Source organism: Chlorocebus sabaeus, chromosome 7 (assembly GCF_047675955.1).
Source record: "Chlorocebus sabaeus isolate Y175 chromosome 7, mChlSab1.0.hap1, whole genome shotgun sequence".
NCBI classification, from domain to species: Eukaryota; Metazoa; Chordata; class Mammalia; order Primates; family Cercopithecidae; genus Chlorocebus; species Chlorocebus sabaeus.
In genome coordinates this window covers 123,948,524-123,969,937 of record NC_132910.1, presented here as the reverse complement: position 1 = coordinate 123,969,937, position 21,414 = coordinate 123,948,524, and the positions used below count along the sequence as shown (strand labels likewise).

General features: G+C 40.5%; 2 protein-coding genes and 1 long non-coding RNA gene across 5 annotated transcripts in view; 1 reads left to right on the top strand and 2 right to left on the bottom strand.

Moving 5' to 3' along the window:
- Positions 1-1,058: 1,058 nt before the first annotated feature.
- LOC119622191 (uncharacterized) lies at positions 1,059-8,010 on the bottom strand. The gene is made up of 3 exons (XR_005238836.2): positions 7,946-8,010; positions 4,065-4,132; positions 1,059-1,500 (listed from the first exon to the last, which is right to left on the bottom strand). It is a non-coding gene; the product is annotated as an uncharacterized lncRNA (long non-coding RNA).
- Positions 8,011-8,295: 285 nt separating this feature from the next.
- Positions 8,296-11,046, top strand: HMGB2 (high mobility group box 2). 2 transcript variants are annotated; one of them, XM_008000272.3, is made up of 5 exons: positions 8,296-8,495; positions 9,093-9,262; positions 9,537-9,682; positions 9,756-9,930; positions 10,509-11,046. In XM_008000272.3, exons 2-5 carry the CDS (start codon positions 9,113-9,115, stop codon positions 10,665-10,667), a joined length of 630 nt encoding a protein of 209 aa, XP_007998463.1. In that variant the 5' UTR covers positions 8,296-8,495; positions 9,093-9,112; the 3' UTR covers positions 10,668-11,046. The 2 variants fall into 2 exon arrangements, with proteins under 2 accessions (XP_007998463.1, XP_007998465.1); XM_008000274.3 differs by having other exon boundaries at positions 8,351-8,521.
- A 7,462-nt stretch (positions 11,047-18,508) lies between these two features.
- GALNT7 (polypeptide N-acetylgalactosaminyltransferase 7) overlaps positions 18,509-21,414 on the bottom strand; it is a 152,385-nt gene continuing 149,479 nt past the window's right edge. For both annotated transcript variants that reach the window (XM_008000270.3, XM_008000269.3), the window contains exon 12: positions 18,509-20,893. In XM_008000270.3, the coding sequence (XP_007998461.1) occupies positions 20,756-20,893 (138 nt within the window). In that variant the 3' untranslated portion in view covers positions 18,509-20,755. The remainder of the gene's footprint in view (positions 20,894-21,414) is intronic.

Here is a 21,414-nt window from a genome sequence, read left to right as displayed (position 1 = left end):
TTAGTTTCCAATTGATTGTGCTAACACCCACCAATACAACTGACAGATGCTTGCTGGAGTCTCTTTCATTTAGTCAAATCCTTCTACCTAGGCCAAGTTAGACTGACTTCAGTTCCATGCCTAAAATCTACAAAATGTTTTCAAAACTCATCAGCATACCTAGGAAGGGCTCTTTCCGGTCTGGAATTTTAATTTGAGTTATTTTTTTATTGCTTCAACAGATCTCCAATGTATTTTAAACATGATTTTTGCAACTTGTCATTTTTTTTCTAATTGTGGTAGAGGATTTTAGAACTAAGTAACTTTCTTGTGGACATTTAGCTGCTGCTGCTTCTAATTATTATTTTTGAGACAGCGTCTCACTCTGTATCCCAGGCTGGAGTGCAGTGGCTCAGTCATAGCTCACTGCAGCCCCTGTCTCCTCTGCTCAAGCTATCCTCCTGCCGTCAGCCTCAGTAGCACAGACTGCAGGCACGCACCACCGAGCCTGGGTAATTTTTTTTTTTTTTAGTAGAAAGGAAGTCTCACTACGTTGCCCAAGCCCGTCTGGAACTCTTTAGCTCAAACAATCTGCCTGTCTTGGCCTCCCAAAATGCTGAGATTACACGTGTGAACTACCGCACCCGGCCAGTTTACCATAACTCACAAAGACAGTTGTTTAAATAGGAAAACAAAATATATTTGACTAATTGTTTTGCATTGAAAATGTTAGCATCAGAATGAGAGGTTTTCATTCCTTCCTAACCTGTGCTTCACTTCTTCAAAAAGTGTTAAATTATTTCAGTAAATTGAATTTCCGGGGTGAGTATACAGTTAGGCTTCTGAATTGGTGATCTACCCACTAGTGGATGTGCCTGTTTCATACTTCAGTAGGCTGATACTTACCCTCTCACAGCTTTTAAAACAATTTGAAAATATTAAGCGCTAACGTAAGATTTGTCTTTGAAAAACTGGGTGCAGAGTAACAGTTTTTGGGTTTTTACATTATGAAACTCTAGAAAGCAATTATTTTATATGCAACTAACTTTACATAAAGTATACTTAGGGTTGGCTATGAGTTAATAATTATCAAAACTTTTTATTGCTTTGCAGAAGGGCTTAACAAAATAAGCGTATATTCACTTTCCATCAGTATTTTCCAATCTGGTTTTGTCCGGAATTGGTGGGTTCTTGGTCTCGTTGACTTTAAGAGTGAAGCCGCAGACCCTCGCAGTGAGCGTTACAGTTCTAGAAGATGGTGTGTCCCCAGTCTGTTCCTTCAGATGTTCAGATGTGTTCGGAGTTTCTTGCTTCTGGTAGGTTCATGGTCTCGCAGACTTCAGGAGTGAAGCCACAGACCTTCGCGGTGTTATACCTCTTAAGGCGGCACGTCTGTAGTTGTTCATTCCTCCCTTCTGCAAGTATTCATTCCTCCCGGTGGGTTCGTGGTCTCGCTGGCCTCAGGAGTGAAGCTGCAGACCTTCGCGGTGAGAGTTGCAGCACATAAAGGCACGATGAACTCTAAGAACGACCAGCAGCAAGATTTATTGCAAAGAGCAAAAGAACAAAGCTTCCAAAGTTTGGAAGAGCACCCAGTGAGTTATCTGTGGCTGGCTCACAGCCTGCTTTTATTCCCTTATCTGGCCCCACCCAGATCCTGCTGATTGGTCCATTTTACAGAGAGCTGATTGGTCCATTTTGACAGGGTGGTGATTGGTGCATTTACAATCCCTGAGCTAGACACAGAGTGCTGATTGGTGCATTTACAATCCTTTAGCTAGACACAGAGTGCTCCACAGAAAAGTTCTCCAAGTTCCCAGTAGATCAGCTAGATACAGAGTACTGATTGGTGAGTTTACAAACTTTGAGCTAGACATAGAGCGCTGATTGGTGCATTTACAATCCTTTAGCTAGACACAGAGTGCTAGACAGAAAAGTTCTCCAAGTTGCCACTAGATTAGCTAGATACAGAGTACTGATTGGTGCGTTTACAAACCTTGAGCTAGACACAGAGTGCTGATTGGTGCATTTACAATCCTTTAGCTAGACACAGAGTGCTAGACAGAAAAGTTCTCCAAGTCCCCACTAGTTTACCTAGATACAGAGCACCCATTGGTGCATTTACAAACCCTGAGCTCGACACAGAGTGCTGATTGGTGCATCTACAGTCCTCCAGCTAGACATAAAAGTTCTCCAAGTCCCCACTAGACCCAGGAGCCCACCTGGCTTCACCTAGTGGATCCCACACTGGGGCTGCAGGCAGAGCTGCCCAGCGTGCCCTCACTCCTCAGCCCTTGGGCAGATGGGACCGGGTGCCAGGGAGCAGGGGGTGGCGCCCATCGGGGAGGCTCGGCTGCGTGGGAGCGCACCACAGAGGTGGGGCTCTGACTGGACGGCTGCAGGTCCTGAGCCCTGCTGCGCGGGGAGGCTGCCAAGGCCCTGGGAGAATTTGAACTCGGTGCATGTGGGCCGCCAGTGCTGGGAGACCCAGCGAAACCTCTGCAGCTGCCGGCCTGGGTGCTCAGCCCCTCACTGCCTTGGGCCTGTGGTGCCCTCCAGCAGCTCTGAGTGTGGGGCTCGCGGAGCCCGCACCCACCGGAACTTGCACTGGCCTGTGAGCCCTGTGGTAAGCCCGGGTTCTTCTCCCTCTACACCTCCCCGCAAGCAGAGGGAGCCGGCTCCAGGCGTTGGCCCCGGCTCCCGCAGTGCAGTGACGGGCTGAAGGGCTCCTCAAGCGCCCCCAGAGTGGACGCCGAGGCAGAGGAGGTGCTGAGAGTGAGGGCTGCTAGCACATTGTTACCTCTGTTTGATGACCACAGATTATGAAAAGTCAAATTTTTAGGAAAACTAAATAAATGCTAGGAATTTCAATAACTGGCATTAACACAGATCATTCCTGTCAGATTACAACTGCTCTAGATAAATTCCAGTTTATCAACAGAATAGCGATTTAGAGGTGTTAGAGGACTACTTTGGAAACAGCTTCACTAACTCATAGTTTATTGCCTAATGTTTATATTTTACAATTCATGAGATGCTGAACTCAGACAAAGTTTGGCAAGTAAAGTAATATACTGATATTATCTGGCAGGGAAAAATGCTGGTAAGGTCATTTTAATTAAAGAATAGTATGACTGAGCAATATTGTGTAATCTAAAGTTTAGTCTACATTATTATATTTGGGCTATCAACTCTATCCTAATGCTGTTTTGATTTTAAAACTTATTTATATCTTTTGGGACACGGTTTTGCTCTGTCGCCTAGGCTGGAGTGCCGTAGTGTGATCATGGTTCACTACGATCTCAACTTCTTGGGCTCCAGCTATCCTCCCACCTCTGCCTCCTGAGTAGCCGGGACCACCAGCGCATGCCAACATGCCTGGCTAATTTTTGTATTTTTGGTAGAGATAGGGTTTCGCCATGTTGCCCAGGTTGGTCTCAAACTCCTGAGCTCAGAGTCTTGCTCTGTCACCCAGGCTGGAGTGCCATGGTGTGATCTTGGCTCACTGCAACGGCCGCCTCCCTGGCTCAAGCAATTCTCCTGCCTCAGCCTCCCAAGTAGCTGAGATTACAGTCGCACGCCACTACGCGTGACTAATTTCTTTATTTTTAGTGGAGACGGGGTTTCTCCATATTGGCCAGGCTGGTCTCGAACTCTGACCTCAGGTGATCCACTTGCCCCGGCCTCCCAGTGCTGGTATTAACAGGCGTGAACTACTGCACCTGACTTCATTGGCACTCTTATAGTCAAGGGATTTCATATGACCCAAGTTACTTATTCTTTAAAATGAAATTATAATTTCCTGACTGCCCAACTGCATAAGTTAAAATGTGTTATTTTCCCACACTGTGATCACATATTCACAGAATTATAGAATCATATGATTTAAGAGCTGAATTCTACCTTGGAGATTATCCCATAAACTTCAATTTATTGTCTATCAATCTAAGGCCTAGAGAAGACCAGGCACGGTGGCTCATGCCTATAATCCCAGCACTTTGGGAGGCCTAGGCAGGTGGATCACCTGAGGTCAGGGGTTCGAGACTAACCTGACCAACCCGTCTCTACTAAAAATACAAAATTACCTGGATATGGTGGCGCATGCCTGTAATCCCAGCTACTTTCGAGGCTGAGGCAGGAGAATCGCTTGAACCTGGAAGGCAGAGATTGCAGTGAGCCAAGATCATGCCATTGCACTCCAGCCTGGGCAACAAGAGTGAAATTCCATCTGAAAAGGCCTAGAAAGGCTAAGTGAACCATTCAAAACCACAAGCCCTGGCTGGGTTCTAATTTACGCATTTTTTAAAAAATGAAACACACAAATATTTTCCTCTATATCATTTTGATACATGTTTCACCTTGATACATGTTTTAGAAATGTGTATCATTTTAATAGAAATAAATTTGTGGACTTTTTAGAATATATACAATTGATATGTTCTTGAAAAAGTGGCTTTAAAACTGTTTGAGAAATACAATCTTACTTGGCATTTAGGACTACAACACAATTAAAACAATGAGAAACACGTTTAGTATTAACTCTTTAATGGACATTTTAGTTTTCTGATAAAGTCATAATAGTGTGGCAAATAATTCATAGTATAGTGAACTGGCCTTATGTTTTGAGTGTGTGTATTTAATTCATCTTTTGAGAATTAAATTTAGGACTAGATTTTTTGTGCTACCAGATTCTGTATATATTTTTCACACAAAAAATGGGGTTGTTCTGTAACCAAAAACTGTATGTGATCTCAACTAAGCCTTATTTCTTTTATTACTTTACTGTGCCTCTTAATGGTACTTTTAAGTCAGGAAGTGTGTTATAAGAGTGAAGTCTTGGCAGCGATGGTAAAAGTAGGTTAAATATAGAAATGTTTTCCTTTTCTATGCTGTTATGGAGAAGAGAATGGTAATTGATATTAGCAGGGGTGGTTCCTTCCCTGCTTCCTTGTGGGCTGTAAGGAAAGGATCAGTTCCATGCCTCTCTCCTTGGCTTGTTGATAGCCATCTTCTTCCTGTGTCTTTTTCACATCATCTTACTTCTATGGCTGTCTCTGTCCAAATTTCCCCTTTTAATAAGGACATCAGTCATACTGGATTAGGGGCTCACCCTATTGCAGTGTGAGCTCATCTTAACTAATTATTTCTGCAGTGACTATATTTCCAAGTAAGATCATCTTCCGAGATACAGGGTGTTAGTTAGGACTTCAACATAGAAAGTTGGTGGGGGGAACACAATTCAACCTATAATCCTTAGGTGAGCTGAGCATCTACTCTTAGCTTACCCTTGTGGTCCTTTGCCTCTCCTAGGCATCAACTACTGGGAAGTGATTAAAACATCTTTCTGGGTCAGGAGCAGTGGCTTACACCTGTAATCCCAGCACTTTGGGAGGCTGAGGCAGGCAGATCTGAGGTCAGGAGTTTGAGACCAGCCTGGCCAACATGGTGAAACCCTGTCTCTACTAAAAATACAAAAATTAGCTGGGCATGGTGGCATGCGCCTGTGATCCCAGCTACTCAGGAGGCTGAGGTAGGAGAATCGCTTGAACCCCGGAGGCGGCGGTTGCAGTGAGCTGAGGTTGAGCCACTGCACTCCAAAAAAAAAACCTTTATGAAAAATATACCCCAAATCCAATCAGTTGCTAGTTTAAGTGATGGAATAGAAAGAAAAGAGATCTAAGAATCATGATTCTTAGAAAACAGAAGTGCTAGAATAGAATGTAAACTTCAGTTAGTGGCTCTGATTTTGGATGTGAATAAATTCACTATTTGCATTACAGTAACATTAAAAAAAAAGCAGGTTGTGAAGCCATCCTATTAAATTACACAAATAATGCAAAATTCCTCAAGTGAAATAAAACTTTAGTGAACATTAAAAAGTTGATTAACTTGTAGTGAGAGATTATTCATGTAAATAAGTGACTCACATCTATTACCATTGTCCCTTTGACTACAGTTTCGGACTCATAGAAAAGAATGAACACAGTGAATTGATTTCTAACCTTACCTCATTTATACCACGCTATCAACACCGCTATCTAATGTGGAAACCTAATTATTTCATTTTCCCCAGTTTTCCACTGGGGAGATAAGGACTAAATTCCTTTATAAGCTGCAGGTTGAGTACCATCATCATTAAGTTCCTGTAATACTGAACTACTACTAATTGATCCCCAAACAAGCCAGGTTCTCTCAAAGGCCTTTCTGTTTTTTGTTTCCCTCTGCTTGAAATTCTCCAATCCACCTCTACTCAAATGCTACTTTCACAGAAGGGTTTTCCTATTTCCCTACACAGTCTTTAGGTGACTGTCTTATGCTCTCATTAATGAACAATTTTAACTAATGTTGTACTGTTTCCTATTTTTGTCTCTCTACACTAAATTTTTGAGGGCACAGGCTATGACTTTTCATCTTTGTATGTCGACTGCCAAGCTCAATGCTTGGCATATTCAATATACAGTTCTTGAGTAAAGGCCCAGTTTTTATATAAACACAGTTTACTTTATGCCATAATTTAAAAAATTCTAAACATAAAACTTAAAAATACATTTTAAAAGTGTAATGCATTAGTCTCTCACTAACTGATATTTGAATAAAGTAGTATGAATTACTTGGTTAATTTGGATTTTTGGGTGTTTTTGTAACTGATTTTGTAGGTATTGCAACTTAAAGCAGAAAAGAGAATGTTACCAGCTAAGGATTATGATTAACAAAATTCTGGGACACTTAAATACAAGAAAATACATTTTTTTCCTGTTTGAAAAACCGCAACTTTATTTTTTTTGTGGTAAAACATACACAACATAAAAGTTTCCATTTTACCCATTCCAAAGTGTATAATTCACTGGCATTAAGTATACTCACAATGTTGGACAACCATTATCCATTTCCTAGGAAAATACATTTTTTAAGATCTCATTTTTATTAGTAAACATAGATAAACAACTGCTGGTTTTCAAGTACTCTTATGATAACCATATATAAGCCAAAGAGCATAGTCTAACAAGTGCCAATGAACTTACGGAAAAATTAAGACAAAATATTTAAATTTCTTGAGTCATGCAACCTATATGCCAAAAGTGGGGGGAACCCCTCAAAACTACCACAGAAATAGTACACCAGGATGTCAGTTAAAGTCCTCTACCTTGGGAAAAGCAGCTTGTGACGCTGGTAAGCAGTAAGGTAATGTAGCTTTGGCGCGCTCTCCCTATACTAACACGGAGGTTCTTAACCCGCGCTTGGAGGAGCCTGTAAAATGTGGCGACATGCCGTTTGGAGGATATACGCAACTGGGGGTGGAGTAGGGAGCATGGCATTGCTTTTATGCGATTCTCAATTTTTAAAAACTGTCACACTAGTAGGATGAGGCAGTGAATGCCCAGGCGAAGGCCAGGCCAGCCAAAGACAGGGAAGCCGCCGGGCTCCGAGCTCCCGGTGTGCGGCGTGGGGGCCCAGGCGCTTGGGGATTGGAATTCCGGACCCGGCAGGAGGGGGCGGGGCCGGGGGAGACAAGGCGCCGCCTCCGCCCCTTCGGGACCCGGAGGGTGCCCTTGTTTACCTCCCAGTATTTGTCACCCGAGACAAAGAGGGAAGGAAGGAGGGGCCTTCTGAGGGAAACTCCCTCGGCGGGAAGCACCTACTTTCAGAACGTTTTGTAACACCCCACGGGACGCGGGAACGGCTCCCTCCCGGCCCCCCGCGCCCTTTCCGAGGTTCCCTGCCTTGACTTCCCCGAGTTCTACGCCAACCTCAGCAACAGCGGGAGGAGCTGGGCAATCGGTTTTGCAGTGCAAACTCCAGGCTCTCCCCATTTATTCTCTGGGCGGCTCAGGGGAGACTCTGCAGGGTCACAGAGCAGAGCGACTACAGCTCCCAGGAGCCAACACTGCAGGGCTGAGCCGAGGCGGGACACAGACAGGACCTAAATGGTGGTCGGAGGAAGGGCAAAGCGGACCTCTGCTGTTACCTTAGCGCCAGCAAACCGAGCCGCCGCCTTCGCCAAGCCAGGAGACCAACCCCCTGTCTCCCGACTAGGTATTTTTAAATCTGGCGGGGCTTTCCCTCCCGAGCCAACCACTCCCACCGTTTACAGTCCCAGCCAGTCAGCGTGAGGCCCGCCATTTTTCAAACCCTCTTCCCGCCGCCAATCAGGATCGAGCAGTACATTCCTCTCCTGACCGGTTCTAACGGGTCTGGGAGTTAACGACCTGGGCGACCCACCGAACCTGCTAGGCTGGGGCGTGGAGGGCGGGTCTGGTAAGACACTGACCAATCGTTAGCCGCCGTGGCAAGGGGGCGGGGACTATCTGGGTTTGAATAATCGTCAGAACCAATCAGAGAAGTGGGGATGTGGCCTGTGGCCTAGCTCGTCAAGTTGCCGTGGCGCGGAGAACTCTGCAAAACAAGAGGCTGAGGATTGCGTTAGAGATAAACCAGTTCACGCCGGAGCCCGGTGAGGGAAGCGTCTCTGTTGGGGCCGGCCGTTCTGCAGGACTCTGAGGAAAAGCTCGCACCAGGCAAGAATACCCTCCAATACCCTCGGGTTCGTGGACCTGCCTTTCCCCATTCCTTCAGAGCCTCTACTCGGTCTCGGCGCTGTGGCTCTCGGTGTCTGACCCGGCGAGCGGCATTTGGGGTGCGGGCCGGAGAGGGCCGGGGCTGTAGAGGGCCGGCGGGCAGTCGGAAGAGGCGGAAACTGCCCCCGCCCGGGCCCGGTTCTGGGAGTTTTCAGTGTCGGTCACGAGGTGATTAGCGATTGAGTGAGGCTCGCGACGTGAAAGCCGGGGGACATTTCTGTCAGGAAAGGCGTCTTGAGGGCGCTTGCGGAGTCGCCGGACTCGTTGAAGGGCGGGAGGCGGCGTCTCGGGCCCCGGGAGCCACTTGCTGGGCGAGCGTGAGGAGTCAGCCGCGGCCGCTCGGGCCGGGAGGAGGAGGAGGAGGAGGAGGGTGTGCGCCGGGGCGGGGGCGCGGGCGGCCGCCCTCGGGAGGAGGGGGGCGCGGGCAGGGCGGGAGCGGATTTGGGCGGGAAGCGGAGCCCCGCCAGCGCCCGCCCTGGCAGCTGCGGGCTCCGCACCGACCCGCCGGCTTCCCCTCTGCCCCCTCCGCCCCGTCAGGTGGACGCCGATCTGTCACCATGGGTAAAGGAGACCCCAACAAGCCGCGGGGCAAAATGTCCTCGTACGCCTTCTTCGTGCAGACCTGCCGGGAAGAGCACAAGAAGAAACACCCGGACTCTTCCGTCAATTTCGCGGAATTCTCCAAGAAGTGTTCGGAGAGATGGAAGGTGAGGCGGGAGAGGGGGTGCAGGTGTGGTTTTCGGCCAGGAGGGCCTTAGGCAGGTAGGTAGTAGGCAACCCAAGAGCTTCAACTTTGCCACCCCCGATGACTCACCTGAATATCTTAAGAGTTTGAGGCAGACGATTTTAGGTTTTTACTTACATAAGACTTCGAAAGCAAAAGGCTAGGAAAATGTGCTCCTTAAAGATGATCTTCTCGTCTTTGGATGTTTATAGATAACAATTTTGCTGTATTCTTGGCGCTTATTTTTATGTCCACAGACCATGTCTGCAAAGGAGAAGTCGAAGTTTGAAGATATGGCAAAAAGTGACAAAGCTCGCTATGATAGGGAGATGAAAAATTACGTTCCTCCCAAAGGTGATAAGAAAGGGAAGAAAAAGGATCCCAATGCTCCTAAAAGGCCGCCGTAAGTTTAAAATAAACCAAATTGCCCCGTGGATTTTTCCTTCAGTTTATTAAGCTCTGTTGCTTCCTTTCAGATCTGCCTTTTTCCTGTTTTGCTCTGAACATCGCCCAAAGATCAAAAGTGAACACCCGGGCCTATCCATTGGGGATACTGCAAAGAAATTGGGTGAAATGTGGTCCGAGCAGTCAGCCAAAGATAAACAACCATATGAACAGAAAGCAGCTAAGCTAAAGGAGAAATATGAAAAGGTACATTGTCATCTTACTTTTTTAAAGCTGTGATTAAGACTAGGTCTAGGGAATAACTGTAGAAAACTTGGGAAATTTAGTTAATCTTGTATTAATTAACGGTTGTCAGCTATGTTTTGAAAAGGCCTAATGAAAATTTTACACTTAAACACAAAGTAATCAAACCTTCCTTTTGAATGAAACCGGTGTTTGTAGCACTAGTATATTCCTGCAGACAGACTTGTAGTTACTGTGTAGTCTTTTTTTTTTTTTTTTTTTAAAGCAGAGGGTCAAATAAATTGTTTTATGTATATATATATAAAATATGAAGGTACAGCAGGGACTATGGCACTGTGTGTGAGGTAAAAGAGTATTGTTAGTGAAAGTGCTGATACTGCTGTATTGCAACCCTTGTCATTTTACACCATTAACTTGTTAAAGCCTAGAGGGATAAGTGCTCTTAACACTTAGACTGGCTACCTTTTGGACAGTTATCAGGGTTATTGGTCAATCATCTTCGATTGTTTACAAGTAAGTGGTTTTCACAGTTGAGTAATGACACCGGATGCTTACTTTATTTTTTTTTAACAATATTTCAGGATATTGCTGCATATCGTGCCAAGGGCAAAAGTGAAGCAGGAAAGAAGGGCCCTGGCAGGCCAACAGGCTCAAAGAAGAAGAATGAACCAGAAGATGAGGAGGAGGAGGAGGAGGAGGAAGATGAAGATGAGGAGGAAGAGGATGAAGATGAAGAATAAATGGCTATCCTTTAATGATGCGTGTGGAATGTGTGTGTGTGCTCAGGCAATTGTTTTGCTAAGAATGTGAATTCAAGTGCAGCTCAATATTAGCTTCAGTATAAAAACTGTACAGATTTTTGTATAGCTGATAAGATTCTCTGTAGAGAAAATACTTTTAAAAAATTGCAGGTTGTAGCTTTTTGACGGGCTACTACATAGTTAGATTTTACAGCTTCTGATGTTGAATGTTCCTAAATATTTAATGGTTTTTTTAATTTCTTGTGTATGGTAGCACAGCAAACTTGTAGGAATTAGTATCAATAGTAAATTTTGGGTTTTTTAGGATGTTGCATTTTGTTTTTTTAAAAAAAATTTTGTAATAAAATTATGTATATTATTTCTATTGTCTTTGTCTTAATATGCTAAGTTAATTTTCACTTTAAAAAAGCCATTTGAAGACCAGAGCTGTGTTGATTTTTTTTCAGTATTTCTGCCTAATAGTTCTTAGACACAGTTGACCTAGTAAAATGTTTGAGGATTAAAAGAAAACCAAACATGCTCATATTTGCAAAATGTTCTTTAAAAGTTATATGTGGAATTCAGTGAACTTTGTAAGAATTTATGCAGTTTTACAGAACGATTAAGTTTTATACTTGACATTTCTGTTTGTTCATTAGCTAACTTGTTCCTCGGGCATTTTTCTTTTTTTTTTTGAGATGGAATCCCACTCTGTCACCCAGGCTGGAATGCAGTGGCACAATCCCAGCTCACTGCAACCTCTGCGTCCCAGGTTCAAGTGATTTTTCTGTCTCAACCTCCCTAGTAGCTGGGGGTACAGGCATGTGCCACCAAGCCCAGCTAATTTTTTTGTATTTTTAGTGGCCTCATGTTGGTGAGGCTGGTCTCGAACTGACTTCAAATGATCCGCCCACCCTCAGCCTCCCAAAGTGCTGGGATTAACAATATACTGCGCCAGTATATTGTTTAACAACAGTTTATTTTGGGTAAGAAATTCTCTTTAATGTGAAGAAGAAAGCTAGAATGTGAATTCATATCTAAAAGGACAAACTGAAAAAAAATTCAATAATAAGATTAAGTTTTCTGCTATTAAGTTGAGCTATTTCAAGATAGAATACCAGATTAGGTTTCGAGTTACAGTAGTCCCTCCTTATCTGTGGGGTATAAGACCCACAGTGGATGCCTGAAGGTGCCAAGAGTACTGAAACCTTGTTTTTTCCTATACATAACTGTGATTAATTTAATTTATAAATTAGGCACAGTAAGAGATTAACAGCAATAATGAGAACATTTATAACAAGTTACGTGAATGTGGTCTCTGAAAATACTGTACTGTGGGAAAGTGAAACAATGGTAAGGGAGGACTACTGTGTATCTTCATTTTGGTCTTAAGCTTTAGAATTATGGGTAACTAAAACCGTTTGAGATGTTATATTCCATGACTAATTTAAACTTACCTAGGAATTGTATTATTTATGGGGAAGGCAGTTATTTTTAAAAATGCTTGTTTAAGGAAGCAGTTGCTGTATTTGAATTAAGATAACTCAGTAGAGGTTATTAGTGAAGGTTGACCAGGTTGGCTACGTGCTTATAGAAGTAAGCTATTTGTTGACAATTTTAGAGTTAAATTTGACAGTCTTGGTTACCTACCAAACTTTAAGATAGAAGTCAAGATTTCTGTTACCCAACCGTGAGAGCTTTGGTTGTCTTATGTCATATTTGATAAGGATAGTCCTCTGTTAAATAGTGTGATATTAGAACAAATGGACTTAAGTAAAATCTTCAGTCATCTTTATGATTGTCCTCTATTATATTCTGAGTGGGAGAGGCCTCCCAAAGCCATGAAAGAATTAATAAATTGGCCTACCTAAAAATAAGAAATCTTACATTCAGACTTGGGGCTTTCACTTGCCATAAGATGAAAACTAATTTTCAGTGTTTCCCTGTGTTAGGTGACTTAATATGCTAAAACATTTGGGGTAATCTATTTTAGATACATACCTGTGTCTTGGACCTAGTTCCCTAGCTCTACCAAATGCTAGCAGTATGAACTTTATGTACTTACAGTTTTTTATTGTCGAAGTGTTATTTTAAAGTAGTAACTATTGCATAAAGGATATCAGATAAGAGTTTCTAAAACCGAAATAGAGTAATAGTTTGTTTCCTTAAGAATTTCTAAATATATTAATTAGATCCAAGAGGCACACCTGTTGGGTTCCTTGTCACCTTTCTTGGAGCCTGTGACTTCTTTCATTCTCTTTTCCATAAAATATATTTAAGTTTCTAAGCTAAGAACAACTATTGTTTTAATCAAGAGTACCTCCAGAATGAACTCAGGATTTGAGATAGGTCCTTCCTGGCTCATGTTTGATATTCTTTTAAGTGTGGATCAAAATTCAATCTCAAAATTCTCAGTAATCAAGACCAGGTGACTTCAAGGAGTGAACACACTGGAAAGCACTGAAATGAGGGCAAGAATTAGATCTCACACCAGCCACAACTTGGAGGTGTGTTTCTGAAATCTTTTTTCTTTTTAAAAACATATCTTAATAATTCAGAATGTAAAAGGATATGTAATAGTTTATACCCTTTCTTGATTCTGCTACCCTGTCCCAGGAGGCAACACCAACAATGCAATAATCTATCCTTTAAGGAAGACATAGGTGTAAAAAATATATGTGTGTGTTTGTTACAGTGTTACATAGAAGCTTCCTATATACAAGTATATTCTTCATCTCACCATTTTGGAGATTGTTTTCAGTATGACAGAGTAACAGAGCTGCCATTTTCCTTTAAATAGCTATCTGTATAGTATCCCATTGAATAGATAATAATTTAACCAGTTCCCTAAGGATAATAGGATAATTACAGTTTTTGTTTTGTTTTTGTTTTATATAAATATTTTTTAAGAACACCATTGCTGGGTATGGTGGCTCACGCCTATAATCCCAGCACTTTGGGAGTCTGAGGTGGGAAGATCACTTGAGCCCAGGAGTTTGAGACTAGTCTAGGCAACATAGACCTTGTCTCTACCAAAAATACAAAAATTAGTTGGGCATGGTGGTGCATGCTTGTGGTCCCAGCTATTTGGGAGGCTGAGGTGGATCACTTGAAACTGGGATGTCCAGGCTATAAGCTATGATTGTGCCACTGCACTCCAGCCTGGGCAACAGACCAAAACGTGGTCTGAAAAAACAAAACCATGTGATGTCATGTGAAAAAAGACCTACAAGTGAAGTAGCTGGGCCAAAAGACATGCACATTTAAAAATGTGCTAATTATACTAGCTAAAACCTGTACTTAATATATGCCAGAAACTGCTCTGGTGCTTTGTTAACGGAGCCTGCTAAACAAAACTGCTTGTCAATAGAAGTTGTACTATGCTAAGCAATGAAATGTTTTAGAGCGCCTGTTTCCTCATCTCAGCAACATAATAGTTCTCAAACATCTTAGTCTTTGTTATTCTGATACAGATAAAATGTTTTCTATTATGAGTTTAGTTGTTTCTTTTTTTTTATGTTTAAGCGCCATTTGTGGAGCCTAGCGCGGTGGCTCATGCCTATAATCCCAGCACTTTAGGAGGCCGAGGCAGGCGGATCACTTGAGGTCAGGAGTTCGAAACCAGCCTGGCCAAAGTGGTGAAACCCTGTCTCTACTAAAATACAAAAACATTATCCGGGTGTAGTGGCAGGCACCTGTAATCCCAGCCACTTGGGAGGCTGAGGCAGGAGAATCGCTTGAACCCGGGAGGTGGAGGTTGCAGTGAGTAGAGATCACACCACTACACTCCAGCCTGGGTGACAAGAGCAAGACTCCGTTTCAAAAAAAAGAAAGAAGAAAAAACCATTTGTATTATTTCCTGTGGTCTTTTCTCATTGGTCTTTTTATTAATAGCTTTTGGTAATACCATATATTAAGGAAAATGACCTTTTTGAGTTTATGATGCTTTTTTCATGCAGAGATTTCTTTATGTAGGCAAATTTAGCAATTCTTTCACTGAAAACTTTTCCAGTGAGGTCCTTCCCACTCAAAGATCATAAATCTACAAGACTATAAAAACAATTATCCTTTGTTTTCTTTTTTTAAATTTTTGATTAAACCTTTGATCCTTCTGGAATTAATTTTGGTGCAAGGACTGAAGTAGGGGCTCACGTTTCCTTCCCAATGTCAACCACTACTTTTGGTCTTAATCTATAAAAGCAGGGCACTGGGTTAGAATTTCCTAAATTCTCTTATATATCAAAGCACTCACTGCAAACTTGATCAATAGAGGAAAGTATGCTTTTTTTTTTTTGTATTTTTTACCAGTTTCACTTACTGTAAATCGTAAGATTGTCTTACAATAGTAGAAAAATAGCATTATCTTAAACCTGGATTTTTATTACTAAATATATCACTAAAAATGCTTTACCAAGCAGTAATGATTTTATTTCTTGGGGAATAAAATCAAGAAAGCTAAAGGAGCTGCTATGCCACTGTGTAAGATCTAGTCCTTTAAAAATGAAATTTCATACCTCACCATGTTTGGATTAGTTCTTCATGAGATTCCTGTTGGAGACTGACAGTTTTAGAGAAAGGCAGAGTATTTATTGGCATTAGGACATGCCAAGACCTATAGAGACTAGCCAGGGAAAAGGACTGGATGTGGTGAAGTGAAGAACATTTCGAAAGTAAGCTCTGTGAGAGCAGTAAAACTTTCACTTTTGTATACTGCTTTGTCTGTAATGCAAGAAACAGTGTTCTATGCATGTTTGTAAATGTACAAATAACCAGGTTAAAGGGAATAGCCACCGTTTAGCTCAGTCCCATTGCTAGATGGAAATGTGAATATAGGATTCCCACATCTCTCAAATTTTCAAGTGAAACTAGAACTCTGTTGAATTCTGAATTTTAAATACAGTATTGGCAATGAATTCCAATTTTGGGGTCAAAACATGTCTATAGGTCAGACTCTGCCCAAAGGTCACTAGTTTGCCACTTCTATAAATTAAATAGTATAGGTAAATAAAAGTTTAATAATTTTTACTTGAGTCCGGTCCAAGGTTAATAAAAGTTTATATATACTTTACAGCTAACCATTGTTTTTATAGGTCAGAAACCCTCCTTGCCCTGATTGGAAACTCAACGTACCCTGCAGCAAAGGTAAATAAAAATGTTTCAATGGAACTTCATTGTGCTCCTGGGCCTTTATTCTTCAAGAGTTAACAGTGCAGACTTCTAGTGATCCTCATCCTGGGTGTTGCCACATCTACAGAATAGTGACTCAGGAGTGCAACAGACTGTCGCATTAAAAGGAAAGAAAAATAACTTTTCAGCTTATGTAGCACTAAATTTTGGAACTGGAAATGGCCTTTATATCATCTAGTCTTTCATTAGAAAGGCGGGACGATTAACTTGGACATTGTCCTCAGGCAGGTAAGAGATAGTAAAATACCATAATCCATTCATATTTGTGTAATTCTTTGATTCTCCACGTTTTTTCCAAAAGAAAGATTAATGGCTTATACAAAGAAAAACAAGAACAAAATATACAAAGAGAAAAAAACAAGGTTATGAAAGAAATTAAAAGCAAGGTAGTGAATCACGAGCTTGAATAGGGCTCTGTTTTTCTTACTGGTTTTGTAACATCAGACAACTCATGTAACCTTTTGGTTTTCTCATCTGTAGAATTTGAACGTTTTTGAGGATTAAATGAGGTAATACGTTTAAGACACTTATCCTGGTGGCAAGAAATAGCAAATGCTCGATAAATATTAGCTAAAAGTATACATGCCAATATACATGGGTTAATACAGATACCATGATGGAGTATTAGATTCATTTCTAGCTGACTGCAGCCTTCAGCTTCCGGACTCAAGTGATCCTTCTGCCTCAGTCCTTCAAGCAGCTGGGACCACAGATGTGTGCCACCACACATGGCTAGGTTGCCCAGGCAGGTCTTAAACTCCTGGGCTCAAGCAATCCTCTCCCTTGGCCTCCCAAAGTGCTGCGATTACAGGTGTGAGCCGCTGTTCCCAGCCCTGAGGTTCTTGATAGTCTAGGTAGAGAGAAAAATTAAGTTATGTGGAAAACATACATTCTTTAGGAGAGTTTTTCCTGGCACCAAATAAATACTCATCCCACAGAGTTAGAGGGATATTGAGTACTGGACTTGATTATGTCCTTGACCTCAGTACTAAATTTGTGAACTTGGACAAGTTATTTAACCTATCATGTATAAATGTATAACATACTGTATGTTTACTTTTAGTCACTTTTGATATTGATAAACAGTGATGAATAAAGTGTTTTGGGAAGTGCCTTTTTCATTCAATCCTGTACACCTAAAACTTGTTTATAACAGTTTATTCATATTCATCTCTGTAATACTCCATTGTGATTATATCATAATTCATCCTTTCTCCTGTTGATGGGCATTTAGGTTGCTGCCAGGGTTTTTGCTATTGCAAATGGCAGTGATATGAAAATTCCTGTAGAGCTCTCCTGACACTCAAGGGTACTTCCCCTCCAATAACCTGGATTGTAGATTCTAGCTGTTTCAGCAGCCGGAAACCTCCACTCTGCCTCCTCAGTTCAGCAGTATCACCATTCTGAGCTGCATTCCTTGCACCATGTTTGGGAATGTCCTCCCAAGGAGACAGACGTGGTGAACCTGGGGTTCACCTTGTGTATTTCCTTTCTTTTAGATACCAGTCTGCTTTGACTAGTATTCAATTCCTGAAAACAGTTGCTTCATATATTTTGGCCAGTATTAACTGTTGTTTAGGGTAGCAAGATAAGTCTACTTCCAATTATAGCTGGAAGTGGAAGTCTATTCATCCGTACTTTCTACTCAAAGTTTTAGTTTTGTTTTGGGTAATTCTTAATACAGCTGTTTTATTTGCTCAAACCAAAAGCCCAAGATAAATTTCATTTAAAGGTAATTTAAAGGATACAATATCTTAAGATATTCTTCAAGATGCACTTAGTTCTATCTAAGGATTGAAAACACAGTTTCATAATGCTCAACACGTTTTAAAAAGTGCTTTCACATGGAATAATTTTCACATACCTAAACTATTGACCTGTTAGATATCTGACTCTCTGGTGAAGTACTTGTCATGTTTTCCATTGAATTATATATGGATTTTTTTCCCAATTACTTTATGTCCAGAAATGAAATATATTCCAAGATCCCTATGAGAAACTTAAGAAATAAAGGAACTCCCATTTATTCTAGTCTGGTGCTATGTCACTTTTTAAAATTTCTTAGTCTACCTCTACAGCAGCTAAGAATTGAGAGATATGACAATAGACAGGTCAGTTGAGAGAAAGTTTCCCAAATCAACACAGCCACTTACTTGAATCTGTTAGCAACCATATCTTCTCTTGAAATGTGTTTTGTACCACAAGGTCCTGTGGACTATTTCTAATTTCATTGTGATGGGCTTCCCTTCTCTTCATTTTTCTCCACTTAACCTTATCTGTCAGGTTGTAAACAAATTTGATTTAAAGGCATTTTTGCTTCTAACAGGCAATTCTATAGTAGCATATACTGCCAAGAAGGATATATGTTGCTGGGGTAATTTTTGTAACTAAAAAAGTATAAACTTAAAAAATTGGTATACATAGGCTAACAGGTAAAAGTAAACCTTTGTTTCCTTCTGACAGATACATAAGCTCTGAGTATTCTAAGCATGTGTAACAGAATGCTAAGCAACACTGAAGCACTTACTCAACTAATAACTGTGGTCTATAATACTTTAGGTATTAAGTGTGTCTTGTAAATAGTAAAATCAAGTAATTCTTTCAAATGTGCAGTGTTTAGATTTGAAATGATTACAAGCACCAAAAAAAACCCATGAATTAAAATACAATATTTTATTTTTTGTCACCTAAAAAACAAGCAACCCAGAATTAAGATATATATGTTTCTCAAATTTACCCTAATAAAATTTTGAATATTTATACAATTTCTACAGAAACATACAGTGTATCAAAATCTGCATAAATCAAATTTATAAAATGTGTAGAAATGCATAGTGATATTATCAACTTACAAAGCAAGGAAATGGGAATTATTTCCAAAGCAGCCTACAGTAGAAAATAGTCATTATGGCAGCAGCTTCTGATGTTTTTGTTTGGTAAGTTTTCTGATTTCAATATATAGAATCGTATTCATAGAGTATCTTCTTTTAACGAATTGCACAAAGTACCCATTTAAAATTTACATGCACAGTTCATTGCCACCTTTCTTAGGCCTATGCATAGTTAATAAGGTAATAATCTACTCAACATGGAAAATGGAGCCTATTTGCAAACACACAAGTAATTAAAGTACCAATTCTCTATTAAAGTTTTTTTTTATAGTTGATTTATTTTGCAATTATAAATGTTAAACATCCCTAGAGATGAAAGTTAAAATGGCTGATCACAGATCAGTAGCAAAATACAAATTGACAATTCAAAATTATAAATAAAACTGTTGAGGATGTTTAACTTTGACTCTCCAAATTTAAGAGCTAAGCTTGGAAGAAACAAATTCATAGGTTATATTTCCCTCTTAAATTAAAAAACAAACTTCCTCTGGCAGTAGTTTGTGAATTCCTTTCATTGTAATGATACTATGATTACAGGATCAAAAATGCTTAACTTACTTGCCATTCTGCTCACATCATCGCAGTTTTTTTTTTTTAAAGCACTCAATGTAGGCATTTTAATCTTTTGGGTAACAACAGAGTATCTTTTGAGAAATTAAAATCGAATTGACCATTTGCAATATTTGGTTTTCGTAAAAGGGACTGTCTTAGTAAATATTTAAATCCAAATAAATCTTCTGTTCACTGGAAAAACATTAATAAAAATACAATTCCTAAAAAGAAATTAAGAAACACTAGGGAACACCTAATCTAACAGAAAGTAGTTCACATTTGTTAATAAACTGTATTTTTAAATAGTCCTTTGTTTTTAAATTTTAAAAACATGCAGATAATGTCATTTGGATGAAAATATAAATGAAACATCAATTCACTCTTGGCTTCACAGGTTGCACAGCTTAGGTTATAATGCACACAAGTTTTATAAGGCCTAATCTAACAAGGGCTTGGAAAGTCTTACCTCAGTCAGAAAGAACCTTTGACGTGTTTATAGTGGTGTTTTGTTGTTGTTGTCACCCTCCCTTTCAAGGGATAACAATAACAACTGATAATAGTTTTCTATAGTGACAGGTATTAGAGAAAAGTAAATCCCAAATGTCAGTGGACAATTTTTCGCTAGTTGGAAGACTCCTTTGCAATCCTAGAAGTAGGTATGGACAGAGGGCACTGGGAATGCCAGTAGGTAAGGGAGTGAATACTACACAACTTCCAACCCTATGGGATAGCCTTGGGATGTTCCATATTGTCATTTCTTTTTCAAGCTATACAACATTCAACTTTACAGCAAATGGCAGCACATAAATTCATTTCTGAGTAGTAAAAGTATTCCCCATACAGGTGACAAGTCCATCATTACCATTCTATAAATTTCATCACAAGCTCTTGAAATATATACTGAGAAATGAAAGAGGCACTAAATGTGTTGAAATTCACCTTTCAAAAAAGCAGCATGACTGTGAAGGAAGGCCACCTTGGCTAATAACCTGTGGCAGTGCTTCAAAAAGATGTAAAATTAAATAAAGACACAACAGGTTGATAATCACCAAGTTATATATGAAAGTCTGGCTACTCCAACCTTTTTTCAAGTGTGTTAAAAGTAAAAATCAAACTGCCTTTCAGACCCCTGAGTGTAATCCCAAAGAAGACAACATGCTTTAACTCTGTCTAATAAAACAGAGCTAAAGGCACAAATTACCAACATCATCTTAAAACAAAACAAAAAGATGTAAACATCTACAAAGTTTAAGGTAAAAGCAGTCTTGTAAACAGTAACTGCAGATGATAATGTTATTGTAAAATCACAGTTTATCAATGTCCTTCAAACTGATCAGGAGGTTCCAGGTTTGGAGCTGTACAGAGTTAATAACAATAGTTGCAGCAGGTTTCAGGCGGTTTTCAGTCCTGTATAAATTTACTTGTCAGTAGGTAGGTTATTGGTTTCTTTTCTTCTCTCTAAACACTATGGATGTTATTCATTTCCCATTTTTGAGTCGTTTTACTGGAGTCACAATTGGAGATGAATACTTGATGCAGGACCTCTGAGCGATCTAAGCACTTTCCTGAAGGAATATGAGTAAATTTGTGCAGGTTCTGGAAAACACAGTAAGAAAAAAGTTTCAAATTTGGACTCTTGATAGCACTGACATCAGAAATCATCACTTGGCTTTCATAAGGAAACAGTTTAAGCAAATGGACAAGCTTATCAACCACACCTCAGACTTTGGATTTCTCTTGATTGTCAGTTTTGCAAGTCCTAAGATCTTTCATTGTTAAGTCACAATATACTGCTGGTATCTCACATTCAATGTGTACAAACCTAAATTCATTATCTGCCCCTCCAAATCTATGTCTCTTGTTTCTATCCTGGCTAATGACAATCCCAGCTTTCTAGTCCTTAGGAAATACTGCACTTTCCCTCATTCATTCACATTACACCAGTCACTAAGGATGGATATGTGCAATGTCTCTGGTTTATATTCCTTCCCATCGCCACTGCAGATGCCCTGGTTTGGCCCTCACCATATGTTGTAGGTTTCTTCAATATAGCTCAGAGCTTCTCAAAGTCTGGTCCTCAGACTATCCAGGATTGGGTCTGTAAGGCCAAAACTATT

Bases quoted from the DNA above. Each gene is read 5' to 3' on its own strand.
- HMGB2 (XM_008000272.3), top strand. From the start codon at position 9,113: ATGGGTAAAGGAGACCCCAACAAGCCGCGGGGCAAAATGTCCTCGTAC. The intron at 9,263-9,536 runs GTGAGGCGGGAG...TTATGTCCACAG, and splicing joins AGTGTTCGGAGAGATGGAAG to ACCATGTCTGCAAAGGAGAA. The intron at 9,683-9,755 runs GTAAGTTTAAAA...GCTTCCTTTCAG, and splicing joins AATGCTCCTAAAAGGCCGCC to ATCTGCCTTTTTCCTGTTTT.